This window comes from Melanotaenia boesemani, chromosome 18, assembly GCF_017639745.1.
Source record: "Melanotaenia boesemani isolate fMelBoe1 chromosome 18, fMelBoe1.pri, whole genome shotgun sequence".
Classification (NCBI taxonomy): Eukaryota; Metazoa; Chordata; class Actinopteri; order Atheriniformes; family Melanotaeniidae; genus Melanotaenia; species Melanotaenia boesemani.
In genome coordinates this window covers 10,693,837-10,718,425 of record NC_055699.1, presented here as the reverse complement: position 1 = coordinate 10,718,425, position 24,589 = coordinate 10,693,837, and the positions used below count along the sequence as shown (strand labels likewise).

Below are 24,589 nucleotides of genomic sequence, written 5' to 3'. Positions count from 1 at the left end.
CTGCAGGGACCCCTGAGCTGCTGATATAGGGTGTCAGATCATCAGTACAAGAACGCAAACTCACTGGGGGATTCGGTAAAAAAATTTGAATAATAGGAATTAAATTTTCCAGAGGAGAAGGGATCAACAGGCTCACTGTGCAGTTCATATGTAAGCTATTGTCTATGAGGCAGAGCTCTTTGTTGAGCTTTACCTGGTGACCGTTAACTGAACTTTAATTTAGTCTGCTAAAGCAAACAGCTGAAGAAAACCAACAGATCCTTCAGTAATCCTGTTACAGATGGCATGACAGTACTCCAACGCTGCTGTTAATTATCACTAAAGGAACAAGCAAAATCATTTTTGTAATCATGATTTTTTTATGACTTGCTGAATTAAAATCAGAAGAACAGCCTTTAAACTTTGTGACAGACCTTTTGCAGATTCCTCCACATTTTGACAGCATCTTTGAAGTTGGTTGTTACGAAAATTAAGATTTTAAATAAGAGTGAATTTCAAGAGTTGTCAGTTATGGTGCGTTTATGACCCTAAAAGGATTCCAGGCCTTAAAATAGTACCTCCAGTGGTCAAATTGTGTCAAACACGCCTTTTAAATGGTTTATTAATACCAGCCCATTGCTAGTGTGGTGTGAAATGTTTCCTCTATCTGACTGCCGACTTGTTGTTTGCTCTCACTGCACGTTTGCACAGATCCGACAGCGGCTATTAACAGTAATTCCCATGACCCGACCTGTCAGAGCAAAGAGAAGAAACACAAGGCTCTGTCTCTGCGTCCAGACTGAAACACCGCCAGGAAATCATCAATCCAGGGACCATTTTCCTTTTTAAAAAGAGACAAATACGCCAAATCTTGGTTTTATATATATAAAAAAAACATTTTATTTCACATTGTTTGCAGCAAGAGAGACGCTAAACAATAATTTAGCATGCACTTATATGAGTGATTTATAAATACAGTGTAGAAAAATAAACATTTTCTGCGTGATATGACGCACTACGTGGAAATATGACGCCACAGAAAATAAAATTAGACAAATGGCTGCAGATAATTTGGGGAATGGCCTATAGGACATTATTGAGTGTTTATTGCTGAGAAACTAACCATTACAACTGATGAAGATTGCAAATCCTGAGCCTGTTTACAGCGTCATGCAGTATCAGTTCACATATTGACTATAGTGCGCAACGACGCTCCTGTGACTAAACTTGAATCTCTAGCTTTATTGCTTTTTATGACACGGGAGCTTATTATTTTCTTAATAAAAATCTCAATTATTCCACGTAGGTAATAAGAGGTCGGAGTACATGCAGCTGGATTTAACAGCAAAAATCCTTTAGAGTCTTTAAACTGAGTTTGGCCCTTTTTTAAATGAATGTTTGCCTCAGCTTCAGGGCTGTGGACTAACGTCGCTGTTGTGATTCCGCTCATCGTCTGAAGAGCAATCTGACGAGTTGTACAGGAAATTGTTGCCTTCGTCGTCGTCACTGTCCCTGAAGTCTCTTATTCTGCCATTTTTTGAGTCTGTCTTGCTGTGATAATCCGACTGTTCGAGTCCTTCTGATTTATCTTGGCCGCTCTTGGTGCCTTTCTGCTTCTCGGCCTCCTGGGCGGCCTGTTCTTTGGCCTTCTTGCTTCTCTTCCATTTCATGCGTCTGTTCTGGAACCAGATTTTAACCTGGAGAGAAGTGGGGGATATGATAGATGCGTGGTTTAAAGCATTAAGGACATATCCTGTGATCTCTTTTTTTTCATTATTTTCTTATTTTAAATAAAAAAATGCACTTTCACCCCCTTTCATGTCGTCTCATCTCTGTGAGTTTGGTTTTAAAGATGTTCAAAAACCTCTAAAATTCTTAAAAGTAACGTAAATAAAGGAGTTCGGTGCGTGACATGCGCGTAAAGGTCACCAATCCAACTGACACCTAGGTCTTCAGTTCTGCTGTTGTCCTCCATGCACTGAAAACCTCCCGAAAATTCCATTATAGTAGTTCAGAGTTTCAGAAATTTATTTTATCAAGTAAAAGGATCAGTTAAATGGTTTGATCCTTTTGGCATTTTCCAGTTCACTTGTGTTTGTAAAATAATTTAAAAAAAATGGGAAAGAAACTTATTTTATTTTTGAAAATATATTTTCTAAAGTACGGTTTATTTTATTGTCTTCTTTCTTTTTTTCTTTCTTTCTTTCTTTTAATATATAAAAATCCATCGCCTGGTTGATATTTATGCTTTGCATGAAAAAACAAGAAAGAAAACAAAACATAGTGCAGATTTGAGTTACCTGAGTTTCTGTCAGCATGAGGGACGTGGCGACCTCAAAGCGCTTCGGTCTTGACAGATACTTATTCAGCTTGAACTGATGTTCCAGTTCCAGCAGCTGCTGGCTCGTGAATGCAGTCCTTGGTCTTCTGCACTTCCCGAGCAAGTTGGACTGCGCCTGAGCTGCAAGACAAAACCATGAATTTTACACAGCTGAAAGAGTTTGACCTTTTCTGACACTCTTTTTATGATTTATCTGAGCAATATATATTTTTTCTCAACATTTTGCATATTATGATGTGATTGCTTCAGAATCACAAATCTGCCACCTCTCTTTTGAGAGCCTGTAATATTTTTACTCAAGCAGCAAGCTAGTCCGCATATGCATATTTCCATAGACGAGCTATTTGCCCTTTCATTTTGAACAAATCTGTTAAAAAGAGCAGAAACAAAAAGGCAGTATCTAGTGAGCAAATCGCATGTCGACTGTGGCTTTCACACTCCTCTGCCACTTTCCCACTGTCCATTATCTATCCATTTTAGTTCCTCTCACAAAAACCACCGCTGTATGACAGGGTCTTTAGTCAGACGATAAAATATGGTTGAAACTGTGCAGTAAACAAAAAAAAAAAAAACAAGAAGTTTTAGTGTCAGGCTTTACCCCGGTGATTAGCACAGTGACGGGTGCTGTTTTGCAGTACTGCAGGCCTGTGGCATTTTTAAGTTAGATTTTCTAATATATACCATAAGTAGATATTTTAATCCAATCGACATTTTTGCTTCATTCGGAGTTAACATGAGAGAATATGAACAGCTACTCACAATTAAAGTCAGACATTTTAGGAAGCATCATCCCGGCTGTGGAAACCCGGAGCCAGTGATCTAGCTGGAAGGTGCTGGCTGTCAGTTTGATGGGATCACTGGTGTGGTGGTGATGGGAGCCGTGTGGATAGGAGTAGGACAAGGCAGGGTGTTGGCCTGTGAGTGCTGCAGCGGAGTAAGTGTACATGGGATGGCCGTACAGAGCCTGTGCCGGGATCCCTGCGGTGCTCTGCGGATGTAATCCAACCATGCTGTGCGGACTGTTAAGGAAACCCGGTTTAGGAATCAGGCCACAAGTGGAAATCCTCGGCGGGGACGGCGTCTCGGTGCGTAAAGACTCGGCACTGGTCGTCAGCTCTGCGGCTACCACACTCCCAGACGACGGGATGGAGGATGAGGATGTGGCAGAGGAGGACGAGGACAGAGAGGTCACAAGCGCGAGCGGCGAGGTCTGCACCTTAGGTGTATCGACTGCTAAAAGCGCGTCAATGCGAAAGTTTTTGGATTTCTCCATTGGTCACCCGGTGCCCGTCCTTGTCGCCTCTGCGGCCGTTAGACTTGAGATGAAGTCAGCGTCGTTTTCCCACCTCTCCAAAAGTTATGATGTGATCCAGAGTGTGAGAGAAGAGCTTCGTTTGACACTTAATCCCGGTCAGATGGAGATGATTGGTGCAGCAGTCTGGCAGGGGGCTGTCCCAAGCACGCGGCGGACCCAACAACGCATCCAGATCTAATCAAAGGGGTGAGATATTCATTCCACGAGCAATGCTGGGAAAGCGAAAATGACGCAAATCTTTAGAATAAAACGCACTTTCTTTCGTATTTATCTGGATGCTATGTTTGTGAACAACGCACCAAAAGGAAATAAACAGTGTGATTTACTATTTTTAAGCCACAACTACTGGATTACTTCTGCAGGCATAATAATAATAAAACAAAGAAGGGAAAATATAATATATTACTACATACATACACATACATTCTCTCTCTCTCTCTCTCTCTCTCTCTCTCTCTCTCTCTCTCTCTCTCTCTCTCTATATATATATATATATATATATATATATATATATATATATATATATATATATATATATATATAAGACTATATATAAGACTATGTTGGGAAAAAACATGGGGCGATGTGTAAGGTTGTCAGTCATTATACTTAATATGTTGAAATCAGAGAAAAGTAAATATATCATCACTCACAAAAGGGTCAATTTTGTGCCAAAAACACCCTGAGAGGCCAACAGGGAAATTTTGGTAAAAGCCCTCCTTCTGTCACCTCGAACCTGAAGGTGACAGCCGCACTCTGACACCCAGCCTCATTATTTCTGGCACTATTTTAGCAAAGACTAAAGTTTTGTTTTGAAACACTTGTTTAAGGATTTTCATCCTGAAAATCTTTTCAAACATCAAAGTATTTTAGCCTATAGGGTCATTTACCTTTCAATTAAATTATATTAAAAATCACTGGTGCTTTCTCCTTTTTAAAAATCTTTGAAGTCAAATATTTCATCAGTGAGAGCAAGAAAAAAATTTGATATAATTTGAAAGGTTTAAAGTGTGATGAGGAGAAAGATGTAATAGACCCGTGGCTCCTGACTTCGGTCTAATAAGCCACTTAAAGTTAATGGAAGAGGAGGTCAAAACGAGAATTATTGACACCCTGTTGGCCTTAACCTGTCTACCAATAAAGCTGATTAGTTTTTGTCAATTCATCAGCGAAGCGCGCTCCTGGGACGTTTATTTGCTCTGGGGAAATCAACAAGTCACTGGGTAGTTTTCAAGTAAAGGATCGGCATTTAATTGTGGACCTTGATGATCATGACCAATTACAGAATGATAACCAGGAGATTGATGTGGGTGAAATGTTGGCCTGCATGGAAACCTAGAAAAGAAAAAATAAGCTAAAAAGAGAGGGAGGCTGTTCATTCACTTCTCACTGTGTCTCTGCTGGCTGAGTGTTAAAGAAGGGATCAATAGGCCTGAAGTCAGATTTTTGAGAGGATTTGTCCTTAATTATTCCTAAATTTGTATCAGATTTTTTTTCCCTTTATTAACAGTCTTAAAAATCAAACTTCCACTTCGAGACTTCTATAGTTAATAATAAAAAAGGATACAGTGAGGTGCTAAATAAGCATTTTTACCTAATAAAAAAGAAAACAAAAGTCCGCGTCGGTCTCCTCCTCATCAATTAAGGCATTTTGCCTCATGCATGATTATTCTAACAGCTGGACTCTTGATCGCACCCGAACAGTTCGCCTTGTGGCCGCCACAGGTTTAATTTCATTAAGGGCCCCACATGAATATTTCTATTAAAGCAGCGGTGAAATATGGAGCCATTTACTATTGGCCTTCGCCGATCACGCAGATTTATCGCTCCTTTTCATCACATCTAGGAGAGAGAAAATTAATAAGATGCCCAAGATAAAAACGGACCCTAAAACCCCTTTCTTTCAAGAAAGCTGTTAATTTGCCCCGTAATTACGTCCACAATTAACTAAAATACAAATCAAAGTGACAAATCGGGAGAGTTTATATATTAATTACCTTCGGTAAATGTGTTCATTATGGGAAGGTAGTTTAAAGGGATACTGCTCTGTCTCTTTCAGTGCAATAAATACAGTCGCTAAAATTGCCACAAATGACTGCTTTTACGAAATGTGTAAAACTGCTTTAGAAAACATTAAGTGATTATAATCTTTTTTAAATATATATTTTAGCACAGCATCTATTGAGCTGTCTTCTCTATCAGAATAAAACGTGATTAATATTCTGAGACATTTGCGTTGTTTGAAAAACAGAGTGGAAATAACATCAAACTCAAAAGCCCAAATTATTTTATACAGGCCCAATCAGATCTTAATGAGTTAAAAAAAAGGGATAAGCCTAGTCAATATTGTAATCCATCTTTTTATTTCTGTTATGGTGTGTGTGTGTGTGTGTGTGTGTGTGTGTGTGTGTGTGTGTGTGTGTGTGTGTGTGTGTGTGTGTGTGTGTGTGTGTACGTAATGCATACATTCATGAATGAATGACAGAATAAATAATTTAATCAATTAATTAATTAAAAATGTAGATTAACAGCAATAAAATTTTAAAAGTTTAGGCATAAAGTTAATTTAATCATTAATGTGACCATTTTTTGTTCATTTTATTTATTTATTTAGATTTGGTCTCTCAGATTAAAATATTGCACATCTTCAAGTTACTGCATGTTTGCGTATTTCATGAAGATTTTTTTTTATTTTTTATTTTTTACCAGTGTCCCCACGTTTAAACAGCCCTTTTTTCTTTCAAGGTCATAAAGCCTCTCTAATTTTGCCAAGACATCACACTTGGGAAATTTTTAGTAACGTTAAAAGAGCGAATGTTTGTTGACAGTCACAGAAAATTTAAAGTTTAAACCTAAAATATTCTGATGATTTTGCCAAAGAGGCAGTGATTTGTTGCCTATGATCCTGTGGAGTAAATATTTTTGTGTGTTTGTTCTTTGTTTTAATAGTTTAGAAATATATCATTTGTTTGATGGTTTTGCATTTTATTCCACATATGATTTATGAACATTTTAAGAAGAACAAGCAGCAACAGAAGATGTAAGTAATGATACCATGTCACAAGATTACTATTGTGTTTCTTTATAATGAACATAAACATAAAGATGAATCACAGACTGAAAGTTAGTTACTGTCAAATACATCCATGTTGCATTTCATCTGTATGTAACAGTAGCAGCAGACAGCTTACATGACAGCTGTATGGTCCCAGGAGTGAGCCTTGAGGTACTCCGTGGACAGTCTCCACAAAAGACATTTAGCATAATGGAAAGTATACAAATCCACAGCTGTAATCAATAACATGAAAAATATTCCATTCAAAAGATTAAGTTAATTATAGTGTTATTGCCTTCAGTTAGGCTACTTGCTGGAAATGAAGTCACTTTTAACAATGTTCTTTACAGTAAATTACCTTTTCCTTTGTTAAGCTGAAATATAGTGGGTGAATACTTCAATGCACATTATGAAATATCTTTTATTCATAAATGTATGTTTCATTTGAAACATGTAGTGGCTGAGAAAATGTGAATATACTTACAGAGTAACTGTAATAATACTTGATAGGAGTAAAAGATTTGCATTGTTGTAATGATTTTTGCAAAAATGTACTTCAGTTTATTTATTTGAGCATTTTTCATACCCACTTCATTCTATTCAGAGTCATTGAGGGCTGAATCCTATTTAGTAAGACACAAGGTACACCCTGGACAAATTATCAGTACATCAAAGAACATACTTATATTTGATAATTAAAACTATTCAAAGCAAAAAAAAGGTAATTGTTAAAGGCTACTATAGCATTATTAGTTCATTGTATGTTTTCATGTGAAAGCAAGATTTTAATGTGGTTGGAGTGGAGTTTTTTTTTTTTTTTTTTTTTTTTGTATTGCAATCTATCCGGCATAAAATACATTTTTGGATCAGTTTTCGTATTATTTATTTATTTTTGGTTTGTTAATTTAGCAAATGGTTACATTCATTTATAAAATCTATATGAAAAAGTATTTCGGAACATGATCGGTTGTAAAATATAAATGAATTGAAAGACCTTCCCCATAGTAATAGAATGGGTTGTATGGGAAATAGCCACAAAACAAAAAAACAAGCAAAAAACAAAAATAAACAAAAATCTTAAATGACGAACAGTAAATGAATTATTGTATCTGGTTAGCCCACTGAAAATAACTTGTACAGTGCAATTTCCAGAAAAAGAATGCATTAGTTATACAGGGAAAGATTAAACACACTCAAACCACATGACAACACCAGTAGAGTCTAGAGATCATCAGGTTTTTCAACAAACACTGAAATGAAGTAAACCAGAAGTCTCTTTTAGCGGTGTAAATTCAGCCTGTTCCAAATTCAAAATGATTTGCATGTAAGTCATTCACATTTATCTACTAATATGAAAATATAGAAACACCTTTTAAATGGTGCAACATTATCCCTGTTTACTTGTGTAAAGGGTGCCATAAGTCATGAGATGAGTTTGGCTGTGAAAGTGTACTTTTAACAGATAACTAATTTGTCCTCTTTTAACATAAATAAATAAATAAAAAATCATAAAACTGCACACACATCTGCACATCTGTGATATGTGATATAATGATGTGACAGTGTTTGAAGTCAGAAATATAGTGGTGTTTTCTTTAATTTATTTATGTTTTCTTGGGAGGAGGGAGGGGAGTGTGTACATTTTTTATTTCCAAGTATAAAATTTGAGTTGTGAAAAAGAGCTGGAATTTAGTATATTGTAGAAATGGGGTAGGGTATTATAAGTTTATACTTCTGCCTACTCGTTTTCAGACATGAAATGGAAAAATGTAAATATTGTAAATATTGTAAATGAATTAACATATTTGAAATATGTCCTCAACGTGAGCGCTCGTGCGTGCTTGCGCGCGCGCACACACACACACACACACACCCTAGACAGAACCTTCTCAATGGATCTCGTTAAAGGGCGGGCCAAAACGGTTATTGACGTGGATTTGTCCAATCAGCTGCCTAGAATTTACAGGAACCGGATGTAGTTAGGTCTACTGTTCACTGTGTAGGGTTGATTATGAGAAAGAAGGTAAAGAAGACTTGACGTTTGGATTTACCTAAATAGCCTTCTTAGTGTCATTGTTTTTGTTTCACTTCTGATTTCAAAAGTCAAAGGTAATTGATACACGAATTTTTGTTGATTGACTTTCAGACGTGTGTCCTATGAATTAAACAATGTCAACTCGGACAAACGGATTGGAAGACTCTCCCCGTAAAGTTAGCCTGCTTTAATACCTAGCCGGTAGCTAGTTAGCTGTAAAGCTAACATCAACAAAATCTTGTAATACAGACGCATTTGAATCATTGCAGTAACTTGTCATAAATAAATGTTTTGTGTTTTTAGTGTCTCTTTTGCTGCTTGATGTTGGAAAGCATAAACAACCCCTTTAAAACAATGACAGCTGCTGAGTCATGAGCTAGCTAAGTTAACCGGCTGGCTAGCTATTGTTGCAGCCAAACTGAGGCTGTCAGCCGGGCAACTAGACGACGTTAATCTTCTGTGTAGTTTTTTTTTTAGTTGTTGACCACCTTGATGATCTAACTGGCCGCATTATTTGTCAGTGTAATAATGAATTTTTCTATTAACTGTGGGCTGTTATAAGTTAGAGCCAAGTCACGAGTCGTCAGTTGTTTTTTTTTTTTTTTTTTGTTTCATTTGTCATTGAGTTGGTCACACTAAATCCCCAACTTGTTTTAATTTTCTCTTTCAGATATCTGTGATAACGTAGGAATCAGTTAATGGGAAAAATCTAACAATGTTCAGCTTTGAGGGAGATTTCAAAACAAGACCCAAAGTGTCACTGAGAGGAGCAAGTAAAAAAGTAAGTGCCCATTGATTAAGCAGGGAAATTAATAATAACAATAATAATGATAAGAAGAAGGAAAAACAAGAAGAATAAAAAAGCCAAAATGTATACTACTTGTCATAAAAGTAACTCAACTTTTCTCTCGTCATACCATAAATTATAGAGCAAGTTACTGTTTAAAATGTTAATGCTTTTTTTTTTCCTTCATTTTTCAGGAAGAGAAAGCATCCCTGCTGCATCGTACTCAAGAGGAAAGACGAAAAAGAGAGGTAATCTCACTTCATGTCTTTCATATGTTAATATAAAAGATCTATTGACGACAATCACTTTTCAGTCATACAAAACAAACAAAAAATCAGTGAATTTATAAGTATATCCATTTCAATGATTTATTCTTCGGTTGTTTAGGATGAAAGAAAACGACTGAAGAATGCCATCATCATTCAGTCTTACATACGGGGCTACCAGGACTTGAAAAGACAGGTATGTCTGTACCATTATATGAGTTGTTTTTGTTTTGTTTTTTTTATACATAGTTGCTAATATTTTCTTTTAATCCCGATTTGCACGTCTAATTTTGTTGGCTAGGTGGTTGTTGTGCCACTTAAATAAGCCTGCACAGACTTAAGCATTTTAATAAATTAGTTTTGTGACTTAAATCCCTCTAGTATGCCATTCAGAGGGCTAAGTTTGACGAGTGTGTCAGCCAGACACAGGCAGGGGGAGCTCAGTATGTCCTGGATGGTGCTGGTCTCTCCCTCGTATCAAGACAACTTATATTTTTCTACAGACAGAGTGTGGACGCACATAGATTGGTGAGGATGCAGGACTTTATTGTTTTTCATTTAGTGCATTGAAAGTTTCTTTAGTAAATTTCCCTGAATTGTATCTGTCTGTGTGTTTATAAAGATATGGTTATGCCAGAACTTGGTGAAACACAACAGCCAGTTTGTGAAGCTGTTGGTTGGCCCACAAAAGCAAACATGTATGTTTCAGATCAAAAGGATTTTGGGCTTCTGCTGCAGGTATAGTACTCACAAAACAGACGATTTGCTGATTGATGCATAAACACACAGATAGCTGGTTGGATATTTGAAAAAAACTAAAGCTGACAATAATTTACTTAAATATGTCTCTTTTTCTCACAGGCTTCTTCAAAACTGCACTGATGATAGTTTAAATGTTGCTGTTCCCATGCGCATGCTAGAAATCTTTTCTTCAGAAAGAACTTTTCTTTCTGTTATTCCAGAAGCTAACTATGTAGCTTCTTTACTTGAGCAGATTTTGCACTACATGGTACAGAAAGGTAAGTTAACTGTTGATGCAAAAGTTTTATTCTATATTTATTTGTTTGGTGTAACTAATGATTTTATGTATATGTTGTTGCTCTGATTAATCTGCTTTAAATTGATTTAATTTGCAATTATTGAAGATATTTATATTTTGGGTCCATTGTTAATTTTATTTATGCTTTTCTTTTGGATGAAACAAAGTCCTAATATTGGAATCATTAGATGTTTATGCTTTATACACCTTAAATGACATTTTGAATTTTTTTTTTTACTTGTCACCTTTCATCAGGATACTATAGGTCGCTGTGTATTCTTGTGAATAACAGGCTCCCCTCCAGCCTGGAGTACAGCGATTCTCCTTCTATCCCCCTGGCAAGCACACTGTTGGAGCACATCCTCAAACCTCTGCACTTTACCTACTCCTCTTGCACAAAAGACGCAAGGTACAGGAATAAAGAAAACTTTTCATTTCAAACTGATGACAATAGACAGATGGATTTTTAAAAAAAATGTGTTAAAATCAACCATGAAATTTTTATCTGCCAGCATTAACATTGCCAGCTAATATATAATTAACAGTATAGAAGGAATTTTTCATGTCAGATTTGAGTTTTTGCCAAACTTTTCTTCCAGTAGTCACCCCTGTGCTCCTACACCAAAAATGATTATTTGCGCAAATTTTCCCTTATCCAGACCTTATTTTGAGAGAAAAAAAGTGGCATACCGAGCAAATTAAACAATATAAACATGACATAACTACCATGAAGAGATGTATTGCAGTGGAAATTTAGTTTAAATATGAAAACATTTAGCATAGCAACAAAAACCAGAGTATAAAACTATTTTTACAAATGAACACCAGAGATATTCAGGAAAATAAGCCTAGTTAATTTTTTTCTGCAGTTACTATTCACTTGGGCTGCAGCGATTAGTCGACGTTGTCGACAATAGTCGACAATAAAAATAGTCGACAACGAATTTAGCCGTTGAGTATTGTCGGCAAAAAACAAACAAAAAAACTACAGAGTGAGACATCGTCTTCTAATCCTATCTCTGAGTTGCACAATGCATATGCTCAAAGAGGGGAAAAAAATACAGAGTGAGACATGGTCTTCTTTTTTTTTTTTTTATCTCTGCTGAGAGTTGCACATGTGCAATGAAGGGGAAAAATATGGTGGCGGACTAGGGAGCAAAACGGTGGCAGAGAACATCAAAAGTCTAGGGTTACTTCACGTTTAACTTAACAAAATAAATTAAATACACGTGAGATCTGTAAAGCGGACCTTGTGTACCACGGAAGTACGTCTGCAATGCTCGAACATTTAAAGAGGAGGCACGTCGGACTTACATAACAACCTCATGCAAGATTTCAAAGCTGAAAATGAAATAAGATCCATTTATAATAATCATGAGGTACATAATCCGATTGGTCGACTAGTCGTTTTAATAGTCGGTGACTAATCGACCATCAGAATAGTCATTATTTGCAGCCCTACTATTCACACAAGCAATTTACATGTCGATATGGCAAAGAAAGAAAAAGATTACCAAGGCACTCTTGAGGTCTAAAATAAATAAGAAAAAAAAAAACTTTATTAAAAGTGGCTAATACATGGAAAAAGTTAAAATGCACCATCACGCTACACTGCCTTCATCAGGGTGACAAATCAGTCATGAGGACACAGGTGAAACTTATAGTAATACCAAGTAATACCAGGAAAGGTGGTGGTTAGCACCGCAGCCTCACAGCAAGAAGGTTGCTGGTTTGAATCTCGGCTGGGGGGAGGTTCGAACCTTGAGGGTGGTGGCCTTTCTGTGTGGAGTTTGCATGTTCTCCCCGTGTATGCGTGGGTTCCCTCCCTGGGTACTCCGGCTTCCTCCCACTGTCCAAAGACATGCATGTTAGGCAAATTGATGACTTTAAATTCTCCCTAGGAGTGAGTGTGTGTGAATGGTTGTTTGCGCCCTATGTGTTGGCCCTGTGATGGACTGGTGACCTGCCCAGGGTGTACTCTGCCTCTCACCTGTTAATGCTGGGATAGGCTCCAGCTTCCCCGCGACCTTTAATGGACTAAGCAGTTCAGAAAATGAATGAAAATGAAAACAAAACAGTGAATTACCTAAAGTATACAACATAGCATTATATCTGACAATACCTCTGTATATACCATATAGATCCCTGCCAAACAAATACAGGCTAATTATAAAAAGGAGAATAATCACTTTCCTCATTGAGGCCAGGATATGTCAGTTGGAAAATACAAAATGTTTCCTGTTGTAGAAGGTGCTTTTTTCACTCATCAACCAAAAAAAGAAGCACTCCTTTTTTCGTTTTTTTTTTCCACATGGCGATATATTGTATTGGAGAAGGGCTCTCAGAGCTGTAAATGTGAGGGAGGGCCTGAAGGTGAATGTCTAGAGTGCAGAGGAGGGAAAATGTGGTGCTGTTTTCTTTACTGCGTTTTCTTTACAGTTGTCATGGATGTCACGATTATAGAATTTTCTTGGTACCATTATTGCCAAAGAAATAATCACAATTTTACAATTAGCGTGGTTATTATGGATCAATTATTTTCACAACGCTAGAAATGTGTAAAATCACATTAACACTCCATATGGGTCTTTAAGTTTGAATTATTTCTATCTCTTGATGCCAGTGTAACAAAATAATATGGAAACAAAGTAACTTAGTAAATTAATAAAATCCTATTCCACCGAAATCACCTCTGCTCTGTTAACAACAAATACCTCGTATTAACTGGTTGCTACAGGCCCTCTACCTGGACTTAGGAGACTTCTTTCTGTGAACAACATTATTAAAATGTTTTTGAACATATATTTTGAAAATGAGTAGAAAATTTAGAAACTGAAAAAAAAACAAACCATCTCGCTAACTTTAGATGTCCACCTGCTTTTTAGCAGAATAGCTGCAGTTTAAAACATAAAACACTGAAACAGTCCAAGTAAATAAACACAAACATACATCTGTAAAGCTGCTTGTTTTACAAACCACTGCACACTGACGACTAAAAGGCATTCACGTCATTGCGAGTCGGTTATGTTTGAACAGCAAAACTATCCATCAAATAAGACCTATTTTAGTTTTTCTCGTCTGTGTAATGTAACGTTCAGTGAACACTTAGAAATGCGTCATGTTACGCTGTAAACCCAACCCAAATCATACATAATTAGAAAATAGCAAATGACATGACATTTAATTTCAATATTACATTAGGTAAACATAAACATAATTTAACCAAACTGCAGAGCATTTATCTTCAGCGTGAAAAGCTGGTGATCATCCTGCAGGTGGTGAAACGTTTACCATGTATTTCTTCCTTTTGCAGCAACTTTTTTTCATCATGCTTACAGGATGGCGAACTGTCCTCCACAATGAAAACCAAAAAAATCCTACAAGGATGCTTTCATCTGTTTTTGGAGGAAATAACCCTTCCTCTAACATACTGTCCCACTGAGACACGCCTCTTCTGCAACTTGCATAGAACTGAAACAAACCAAGACAACACGCACATGTGTTGTCACTGTTTTCACTCCATGTGGAAATTGCGCTGATCTGCCGCTGTGATTCAGACGTAATCTTTTATGGAAAGTGACAAATTGAAGGATCTTAATTGTGAAATTAAGTAATTGGGACATCCTTATTCACATGCCACCACTCTGGAGCATCTCATAAGTACAGTGCATGTGTGAAAGTGGCTTAACAAATGAGCTGACCCACATTTCTGATGTGCTTGTCTTATATTTCTTCTTTCACCTTTTTTTTCCCCCTTTTTCTTATATATTTACCTTTTTAGGTCTGTGCAGTTGACTTACCTGTGAGAACCCCAGTTGTTACAAGAGTTGAAAATGAATCACACCTATTCAGTTACTAGATTTTTGCTAAAATAGTAATGTTTTATGAAAATATCCAACTAATATTCATAAAAGAACTTTTTTTTTCTCTGGACCGATTCCTGTCTGCAGACCTCCCACAATCTACAGTAAAAAGTCCAAAAGATGATTGCATAATTGCAGGAACTAAAGGTCTTTGTCCCCAGTGAATTCTTTTAAAATCATCCATTAAACTGATCAGACAAACAGCAGCAGTTTTTTGTCTTCTCTAGTCACTGGTAAACCGTAATTGCTTCGGGGACCAATTTACAGCAAGCCATAAAAGTCCCTCAGAGTTGGTCCCTCACTGCGGTGCAAAATATCGGTTGTTTGCTCTCAGTTTGAGACATTCTTAAAAACAAACGACAAGACAACTTCTTTTCTTCTCTAAAGAAAAGCAAGGAGGGAGTGAGAAAAACTTGTGTACACACTGATTCTAACAGCTAATTATCTGGCTTTGCCCACCAGATGTGTGTGACTGGGCTACACAAAGCAGCTCTGTTTAGAGAGAAAATACTGGAGAAAATGCACCCAAAAAGTCTGGCTGATGTTAAAACAACCCACCCTCTGAGCTCATTTCTGTTTGAACAGTATTTTCATTTAGTTTTATAATTTCTTGTTCACCGTATGTTTGATTGAGGTGAAATTTGTCCGTTGTTTTGCAGGCAGTCTGTATTTGCGGCTTTCACGAAGGAGTTCATCTCTGCTCCGTTTACCGAGCAGATCTTTCACTTCTTTATCCCGGCACTCTCAGACTGCCGTCTCTCATTTCCATTCGAGGCCTTCCTGAGCTCTCTTCAGTCCACTGTTGACTCTTCCTCAGCAGCACAGAGCCAGGCACCGTGGCTGTTGTACTTTGTCCTTTCTGCAGGGGAGAACTGCTTAGGTAAGTGGCACATTTAAAAGTTGTGCAGATTAGCCCAATATTTATCCTGCACATTGTATTTCTTCTGTGTCACTTTGACTGATTGACCTGGAGGAAAGTTCGGTAACGTGTTCCGCGTTGATGGTTGTGTGTTTGCAGGCTCTTTGTCAGAGGAGGGTCTCTTGTTGTACCTCTGGGCTTTGCAGTCCCTGCTGCCACTGCTGCCGGTGTCAGAAAGCAGCAGCAGGCCAGAAGTGAGCAGTGACTCAGAAGATGAAGATGATGCTGACATCCATGCACTACCCATGCAGGTACATTCAGCACATAAATTATAGCCAATTTCTATATATATTACAACAGACATAGTCTTTTCCTTCTTTAGTTCATCGGTCTCAAAAGCAACTTCTAACATTAGCATCAACCCAAGAGAAGCTTGTGTTAATATTTTATGGTTCATCTTCCACCATCAATATCCAAGTAAAAACAGGTTTAGTCAAAATTCCAGATTAGCAATATTCAACGTAAATTAAATCAAACTTTATTTATAAAGCACTTTTATTCTTATTCTTTTAGTCTTTTGGCAGACGCTTTTCTCCAAAGCGACTTACATCTGAGAGTAAGATCAACTCAAGCAACAATTCAAACGGGATGGGACGTCATAATTACGTGGTAGTCAGACTGCTGTGAGTCCAGTTGGTCCCAGGTGCTGTCATAATGTAGTGCTGAAGGCAGCGCTTTTTTCTTCTTCTTTTTTTTTCTCTATAATAGTCCTTTGTTTAAATACAAGATCACAATCACAGCGACATCTTGGGCGTAAGTGCACACAGCTTATTCAGTTCTGAGTTGTGCCAAAGAGCTGGACAAATCTCTCTAACTCATTCCAATGAGTATAAGAGTTAAGCTAAGTGCAGAAATGCTCCTTAAACAAGTGAGTCTTTAGCTTGCTCTTAAAAGTGGATAAGGACTCTGCGGATTGGATGGAGTTTGGTAGATCGTGCCAACACCAGGGAACAACAGAGGAGAAGAGTCTAGCTACTGATTTGGCACCACGTTGTCGTGGGACCACTAAGCGTCTTTCACTGGCAGAGCGTAACTTTCGAGAGGGAGTGTAGCTCTGGATTAAGGAGTGAAGGTAGACCGGAGCCGTTTGGGTTATTGTTTTGTAAGCCAGAAGCAAAGCTTAGAATTTGATGCGCACTGCAACTGGAAGCCAGTGAAAAGCGATTAGCAGCGGAGTGACATGAGCTCTTTCGGGCTGCTTGAGGACTAGACGTGCTGCTGCGTTCTGAATCATCTGCAGAGGTTTAACTGCGCATGCAGGCAGGCCAGCCAGTAAGGAGTTACAGTAGTCAGTGCGTGAAATGACCAGAGCCTGGACCAGGAGCTGGGTCGTGTGTCAGTAAGGTAGGGTCTGATCCTCCTGCTGCTGTACAGAGCAAATCGGGAAGACTGGGCAACCGAGGCAACATGGTCCTTAAAGGTCAGCTGGTTGTCTATCATGACACCAAGATTCCTGGTAGAAGACGTAGGCACAAGTGTGATGGAGTCAAGCTGCTTCGTGGCGGTAAAGAAGGATTGGCTGGACAGACAAAAAGCTCGGTCTTGGACAGTCTTGGTGTACTTTTCATAGAAAAAGCAGTGTATACACACACACACATATATATAAATATATATATATATATATATATATATATATATATATATATATAAATTCTCTAAACTTTAACTTTTTAGCTTGACTGCACCTGCAGCCTCGGCTACCGGGGTTAAAGGGTTAACATCTCGTTTCTGGGTGTAGCGTCAGATGTTCAGCTAAATGTGTAGTATCCACAGAAAGTCCAGAATCTCAGCTACCAGCTCAGCAAAACCATTTCTGTGACTAACACACACACACTTAAGACAACAAATAATTCAAAGACCAGCTACATAAAGTCCGAAAAATATATAAACACAGATGATGTCTCCCCGTGTCCGCCCGACAGCATGAACACGAACAAACGAAGTTCCAGACAGAAAACGTCTCTTGATTTTAATAAACCTGCTCTCTCCTGATTACACCAGACACACCGCTGCAGCAGAGAAGGGAGACATGGACACCATGTTTCTGTCATCAAAGCCAGCGTATATGTATTTCTCAGGGACACCTCGACCAGTTCTGGTTGACTATCACTGTCTCTTCTGTTCTTTTGTTTGGTAAAAGCCTAAAAGGCGTTGAACCAACCAGTCTAAATTTCTCCTGTATTCTTCTGCTTCCTGCTGTTAAACCACCCTGCAGTGCTGTGGAAGGTCACTGCAGCTTCTTCAGTGTTTCTGTTATAGTTTCTTTTTCTTAGTTTGCTGTTCAACAAAAGAAATGTTGTACTTGTCTGGGCAGCTTTAGTCACATGTTGCAGCCTTGATTTTTCTGTTTGTGTTTAGTCTTTTTTAATGCTGTTAAATCATCTGCTGCAAAGTCATTAAAAGTGACTTATGATAGAATTTTTACAGTTTAAGTGAATGAATGAGATTTGAAATGATAACCTGAAATGTCAACTGTTGGATGATAACCGATTGATGCCAGTTGAGAATGACCTTTGAATATACCATGTTTTAATAAGTTACAATTTGGTCTTGTTTAATTTCTTCGCTTACTTGCACATATCTGTTTTTACAATGATGTCTGCTTACGTTTCTATTAGGATGACAGCCGGATTTCTGTGCAGCTGATAACAGAGGAATGCGTCCACAAGCTGGACACCAAACAGCAGACAAACACCCTGTTGAACCTTGTGTGGAGGGATTCAGCCAGTGAGGAGGTTTTTACCATGATGGCATCTATCTGTCACACACTCATGGTGCAGCACCGACTCATGGTGCCAAAAGTCAGGTATGAATACACAAACTAGATTTTTTTTTTTTTTATGCGATATAACATTTTACATGTCATGGTTATCAGCCTTACATCCAAAGAACTTGTTTACACATCCACCTGATTGAGAGGAAAACTGTGTCTTTATGTGTTTCCGCCGCTGTAAGCAATAATGTAAATAATGGTGAAGTGAAGCAGGCAGGCAGTTATCAGTGGTCCGCGCATACTGGCATTTACAACCGGCAGAGGAAGCAAGGATGTCAGGGAAGCTGTCAGTTCTGGATGAGGGCAGTTACCCCTTCTCAGGTTGATTAAATTAGGACTAGAATGTCAGAGATGGCAGGAGGGGGTGCATTGACTGACAGGAGGTGATCCAGACTGAGCTTCATGGATGGTCAATCTGCTTGAGTTAATTATTAGTGGAGCCAGTAGCTGTCAGTTTAAATGTATGTGAGGGTGGAGTTTGGGATATGTAAAGATGCATATCAGATTGGAGCTGTATCTTGTTATATCTCTTTAAAAGCCTACACAAGCATACAGAAACCTGTGGAGGAATAACTGAGCATTTGCAACTGAAGTCTTGTTGCCAGCTAGTAATTTTATACTGTTGCTTAGAAATAGTTGAGCAGAATTTCACAGAATTTAAGCTTACATTCCTTCATTCACCTTCCTCTTTTACAGCTTCCTCTTCTTCTCCACTTTTACCATAAATCCTGTCCTTCGTCTTCCATCATTATTGGATATCTGTACAAAATAATTAGCTCTCTGAGAAAGATTAATCACTTCAGAAGTGGACGGGATAGCTTTACAAGAGGCTAAGGGGAGCAAATTGCATCCCAGTCTTGATTTACTGCTCTTACAGCAAAAAAGGGAAAGGCTGGCCAGTTGTGCAGCCAGCATACTGTCTTTTTAATAAATATATAAAATGTCTAATGAAACTGCACTCTGTCCTTTTTATTCATAGAATAACTTAAAAGTCCAATCACTGTAGAGCAGAAATTATTCTTAATTAGTTTGCTAATTGCACCAAGCCCTGGTTTGTTCTAGAGAGTAGACTGTAATTGTTTGGAGTTAGATATTTGGTGTAATTTTACTTTGATTATTTGGTTTGACCCTGTGTAACACTCGGCTGCTAACAGGGTTTCTCTGATGAGAGTGATCTTCATTTACTTTTAAATGATTGCTGTGATTTTTGTGCTGTCATGAAATCAGAAATCTGCGAAGCTAATTTACACTGAGCTGAAACTCACTCAGGCTTTTCATGGTATCAGGTCCGACCAGGACCAAGACTGATATTAGATTTTTTTTTTCTGCTGAACAGATTCTTTCACCACAGCAAAATGAAATGATCCAGGCATTATTCATCAAGCCACTTTTCACACACTCACTTTCTTTCTCTCCCTCACACACACACATACATGCAACTCCTTTTGATGTCTTGACTTTGTTTATTAGTGGTTCATTCCATGATTGGAATGGGGGTTTAGGTTCTCTCAGGCTGTAAATCAGCATGTCAGCTGGCATTTAGTGCTTTGTTTCTCATTTCAATCAAACACCCGCATGACTTGTTATGAGCCGACAGCACTCCTCTGTGCTTCTCTCCTGAGCCTTGTTGCCCTGACAGATGGCCTGTGCTAGGCATAAACCTTTTTTCAAGCCTTTTTGAGGTTTGTCTGACAGTCTGCTCCTAATGTTCATTTCCATTTTGGGAATTTTAAGTGGCTTTATTATATTGCTTAGTAAGATGGGAATTTGAAAGTTAACATATATCAAGCAAATATATGATTAATCTTTCTTCCGTTTCGTTTTCATGTCTTTTTCTCTGTTAAACTTTGCTCCCATCATCTAATCTGAACACGTGATGCTGCCCTGTTAAAGGCAGACATCCTTATAGCTGTCACCACTGTCACTCCTAGACAAGAGCCTATTATATGCAGGGGCACTTTATTTTGCTTTTTAGCTTACTTACTACATTATTGTCACCTGTACTTACCCTTGGTGTGAAAAGCCATGCAGTTTAAGAGTATACATAAACACACACACTTGAACAAAGAGCACCTTCACACCTCTGTGCTACAGCCCGTTGAGTGCAGAGCAACTATAGGAAGGTATGTGGGCTCTTCTCAGTGTTATCATGTAATTCACTGTGAATGTGGAAGCATGCTAGCGCTCAGGGGTCACAGCAAGGACCAAGCTTCCCCTCCTCCTCTGCCCCCCATTGTCTTGCTCTACTGGCCATTAAGTTAAATGGGGCTCCAGCAGGAAGCCAGAGGGCTGTTTATGACCTGAGCTGGGCACCCTCGCCAGCAACTAGTTTACTAATGGAAGATGCCTCGCCTAAATAAAGCTTAATGGCTCATTTAATCTCCTTTTGGCCCTTGTGAAGTATAAAAGGAGAAAAAGGCCGAGAAAATTCTATGAAGAAAATGTTAGTTAACAATGTCATTTATTTTTCCCTTCGTTTTCTTCACGTCCTCGGGTGTACAGAGCAATGCTAACAATGTCAGCACTGCAGACAGTTTGGCGGAGAGTAATTTTATTGCTCCTCACACTGATTGTGTGTTTGAAAAAGTTTGAACACTTGTCATCTTGATTCTTGATAATGGTGATGATTGTTAAAGAAAGCTTTATATTTAATCACTGCAAATGTTCCAGGTTTATGTGTTTCTGTGTTTCGTTGTTGTCTGCAGGCTTCTGTACAGTTTAGCCTTCAATGCACGCTTCTTGAGGCATCTTTGGCACCTGATAACATCCATGACAACAAAAATGATCACAGGGTGAGCTACTTTAATACAGATTGTCTCTTTCTTTATGTGCACTGTTATATGTTTTCCTGTTTGTATCCATTATATTTCTGCAAAATGTGCCTTATTTTTGGTTTATACATTTCTATTTGCCTCCATAGTTCCATGGTGCCGCTGCTACAGCTGATCTCACGAGGGTCTCCGTTGTCATTTGAGGACTCGAACCGCATCATTCCCCTCTTCTATCTTTTCAGCTCTCTGTTCAGCCACTCGCTTATCTCTGTGCATGATAGTGAATTTTTTGGCCACGAAATGGAAGGTAGTGAAAATATCCATCTGTTTAACATAATGTTTACTGCCATTGGATAGATTACCTAAAAAAAAATTGGGATTTCTTCTCAATGAACTTTGTTTAGCTAATAAACATATAGGGTTTGCAAGACTTTCTATATATCTGGTCAAGATGCACACTCTCGTGCAGCTTGTTGTAACATCTATCATCTTCTTATGCTCCTCATTGCAAAATGTATTAGGGTTAATTATTTTCAGCAGTCACAGTCTCACCACCATTTAACTGTAAAGATCAACATCTGTTAAAAGACGGTGAACACATTCTCCTTCTCAACAGGTCAGGTGCAGTCGTCCATGATGCCCTTCACACTGTCAGAGCTGGTGACTTTGTCTCGCTGTTTGAGGGATGCATGCCTGGGAATCATCAAGCTTGCCTACCCTGAGACCAAAACGGAGCACAGAGAAGAGTACATGGCTGCCTTCCGTAGTGTTGGCGTGAAGACTAACACTGAGGTCCAGCAGCGCATCCAAGCTGAGCAGAAGCGCTGGGTGCAGCTCTTCAAGGTGGGATACTATACTGATGCCAGCACATTTCAACATGTAGCTTTATTAGTTATTGTTTTATTTTGTTTTTTAATCCTTCTGCCTGTAATGCACTCACATTTTTCTTCTTCTGCTTATGCCAGATTATTGCTTTCTACATTTTGAAAATTACAGTCTGCTGAATAGCTCAAGTGAAAACAATTGAAGGCCAACTGACTCACATGAAACCATCTCCGTTTGACATTACTGAAAAATGAAAAGCACATGTTGTTAAATTTACATTTTCTTCTGTACAGTCTACTGTAAAATGTAGGCTCTACTGTCCCCTTTTGCACCCACAGGTGCAGACCCAGCAGGGGGCTTCTTGTCAGTCTTCATGTTGGTTTAGTTTATAAGTCCCCTTGCCTCCTGATTTTGTACATGTATGTGTACCCCCCTCATACAAAACTCAATGGAACTGCTCGTCTGAAAATTATATAATTTGAAAGCCTAAATTTTAAGTCATTAGATGTCAAAATGGACTCAAAAACCCCGTCTTTATTGACCTCATTTCATGGAAACATTTTTACCAAAACTTCAGCTTCCAAATGTGTTTATGACTAAATCACAAGGCAGCTCTTCTCAAACATCATCATGTGACAGTTATTTGAAGTGTTGTTTAAATATGGGAAGAATTGACACGTTGCAAAACTGAAAATTTCTTTCTGAATATTGATAATGGTCTTGCAGGTATTATCGATAAGAACAATCCCAACTGTTTGCATATCAGAAGGATTTAAAAACAAATAACCAAATGAAATGTTTGTGCAGTAGCTCCAAGTTAAGTGTGAAATTGTGAAAGAATATACAAAATATTTTTCATGCAATGCCAGCATCATATATCAAAGAGACATTTTTAATTTCCATTGATACAAAAGGGTGTTAGCCATGATCTAAGACACATTAGCATTAGCTCTAATTGTTGTCTACCTTCTCTGTGCATTGAGGCAGAGTAGTTTAATGATTATCTATGTTAGTGGAAGTCAGCTATATATATGTACAAGCAGGCAAAGACAAGATGGAGCACCATGGAGAATGACCGTTGGTTGTTTACTCAGAGGAAATGAGGTGGAAAACAGCGTTAACTTAATTCCCTTTTCATTCCATATTTTCCTTTTTATCTCCCCTCCTTCTCGTCTTCTTTCCTCTCTCAAGGAAAGTGTATTTAAGTTACTTTGTTCTTGGCTGTTGGAAGGATTTAAAAGTGAACACTGGCTTTTGTGAAAGGTGACAAATACATGAAGAACACATTGGAGATTTTCATAAAAGATCTGCTCAAAGGCCTCTTGTCAGCTAAAACAACCCATTAAAGAATAAGGGAGCAGGAGAAATGCATTTCCCAAATTGAACTGTGGGATTTACAGTCAGTTTAATGCCGCTGACCCCTAACACGCTAATGTTTGGTTCGTGTCATCAGCCGTCCCTCCCCATCTTTTATCACCTCCATTGTCGAGTTATCTATTTAATTGAAAGAAGTTAATTGAATGAAAATGATCAACTAAGCTTGTATTAATATTGCTAATGGAACTTTCTTCTTGGCCATGTTTGGAGAACGATGTCACACTGGAGTTTGGGAAAGGCCCATTAAGGTTTGCACTTAACCCGATGGGCTAATTAAGGAATGCTTATTCATTCCCAGAGTCAGGGGGTAGGTCTCCTCCAAACCCATTTCCATGCACCTTTTACACCATTTTGCACTTGCCATTATTGCGGACTCTGGTTACCTTCTGGTGATTGGCCAGGATTGATTGTCGCTCTATGAAAATGACAAGCCTGAGAGAAAGCAATTTCAAATGAAATAATCCAGCTGGAGTATTATATGTAAATGGATTGGCTGTAACTGTTATGACACATATATCGCATCCATGTCATAAATGCGATTATTCAAAGGTGTCTGACTATAACTTACCATAGCTACAGGGGAACCTAATGTGGTTAGATGAGGGAAGGGTAGGTAAAATATTTGTCAGTGAAACTTGTTACTCAAAGGTATTAGTCGTAGCCTTTCACATTTTACTCACATTCTAGTGGAGGCGTTGGTTTTTCATCTTCATTTGTGTTGCAGGTACTGTTTTTTTTTTTTTTTTTTTTTTTTGTTTAGTGGTATGTCAAATCTGAATTTTTATTTTGTCTTTTTCTGTTTGCACAATGCATTAGAACATTTAGGAAAAAGAAAGCTAACCCTTTAGAAGAGTCAGAGAATTCCTGAGTTATCAACCTCGAATGTCTTTGAAATGTTGAGCCTTCTGCAAGCCAGGCCTCTCTGGTGCTTGCAGCGCTGTAGATGCAAGTCTTCTGCGTCCTCTGTCTAATGGCTGATGTCAGCAGACCTTGCTGCTAATTAACAGGGCTGGGCATTGGGGGGGTCGGCATCGGCACAGGTCGTTTTTCTTTTACACTCCCCATAAACTCTGTACTAATGGCTAAATTCTCAAATTGCTTTTTTTTTTTATTTTTCCCCGTTAAGAGTAAACAACCTTTTTTTTTTTTACATATACTTACCTTTTAGATTTTGAACCCTCGCGGACACTGATGTCCTCTGGTACCGGCCTTGTAGTTGTTCCCAAAGTCAGAACCAAAACTAA

At 38.3% G+C, this 24,589-nt stretch overlaps 2 protein-coding genes across 3 annotated transcripts in view; one reads left to right on the top strand and one right to left on the bottom strand.

Annotated features, from left to right (window-relative positions):
• Positions 1-1,388: 1,388 nt before the first annotated feature.
• On the bottom strand, positions 1,389-3,593 carry mnx1 (motor neuron and pancreas homeobox 1). The gene is made up of 3 exons (XM_041967547.1): positions 3,080-3,593; positions 2,280-2,440; positions 1,389-1,676 (listed from the first exon to the last, which is right to left on the bottom strand). The coding sequence occupies exons 1-3, from the start codon at positions 3,591-3,593 to the stop codon at positions 1,389-1,391; spliced, it is 963 nt and encodes a 320-aa protein (XP_041823481.1).
• A 5,093-nt stretch (positions 3,594-8,686) lies between these two features.
• The window catches only part of ube3c (ubiquitin protein ligase E3C), a 29,002-nt gene continuing 13,099 nt past the window's right edge, over positions 8,687-24,589 (top strand). Inside the window, exons 1-14 of one of the 2 annotated variants that reach the window (XM_041967528.1) lie at positions 8,687-8,799; positions 9,396-9,506; positions 9,707-9,760; positions 9,900-9,974; positions 10,160-10,306; positions 10,401-10,516; positions 10,640-10,797; positions 11,073-11,226; positions 15,340-15,560; positions 15,699-15,850; positions 18,218-18,405; positions 21,078-21,164; positions 21,293-21,450; positions 21,760-21,986. In XM_041967528.1, coding sequence (XP_041823462.1) covers positions 9,441-9,506; positions 9,707-9,760; positions 9,900-9,974; positions 10,160-10,306; positions 10,401-10,516; positions 10,640-10,797; positions 11,073-11,226; positions 15,340-15,560; positions 15,699-15,850; positions 18,218-18,405; positions 21,078-21,164; positions 21,293-21,450; positions 21,760-21,986 — 1,803 coding nt within the window. In that variant the 5' untranslated portion in view covers positions 8,687-8,799; positions 9,396-9,440. The remainder of the gene's footprint in view (positions 8,800-9,395; positions 9,507-9,706; positions 9,761-9,899; positions 9,975-10,159; positions 10,307-10,400; positions 10,517-10,639; positions 10,798-11,072; positions 11,227-15,339; positions 15,561-15,698; positions 15,851-18,217; positions 18,406-21,077; positions 21,165-21,292; positions 21,451-21,759; positions 21,987-24,589) is intronic. The other variant, XM_041967529.1, reaches the window with a different exon arrangement.

Bases quoted from the DNA above. Each gene is read 5' to 3' on its own strand.
- mnx1 (XM_041967547.1), bottom strand. From the start codon at position 3,593: ATGGAGAAATCCAAAAACTTTCGCATTGACGCGCTTTTAGCAGTCGAT. The intron at 2,441-3,079 runs GTGAGTAGCTGT...TTTGTCTTGCAG, and splicing joins TAAAATGTCTGACTTTAATT to CTCAGGCGCAGTCCAACTTG. The intron at 1,677-2,279 runs GTAACTCAAATC...ACTTCTCTCCAG, and splicing joins TCATGCTGACAGAAACTCAG to GTTAAAATCTGGTTCCAGAA.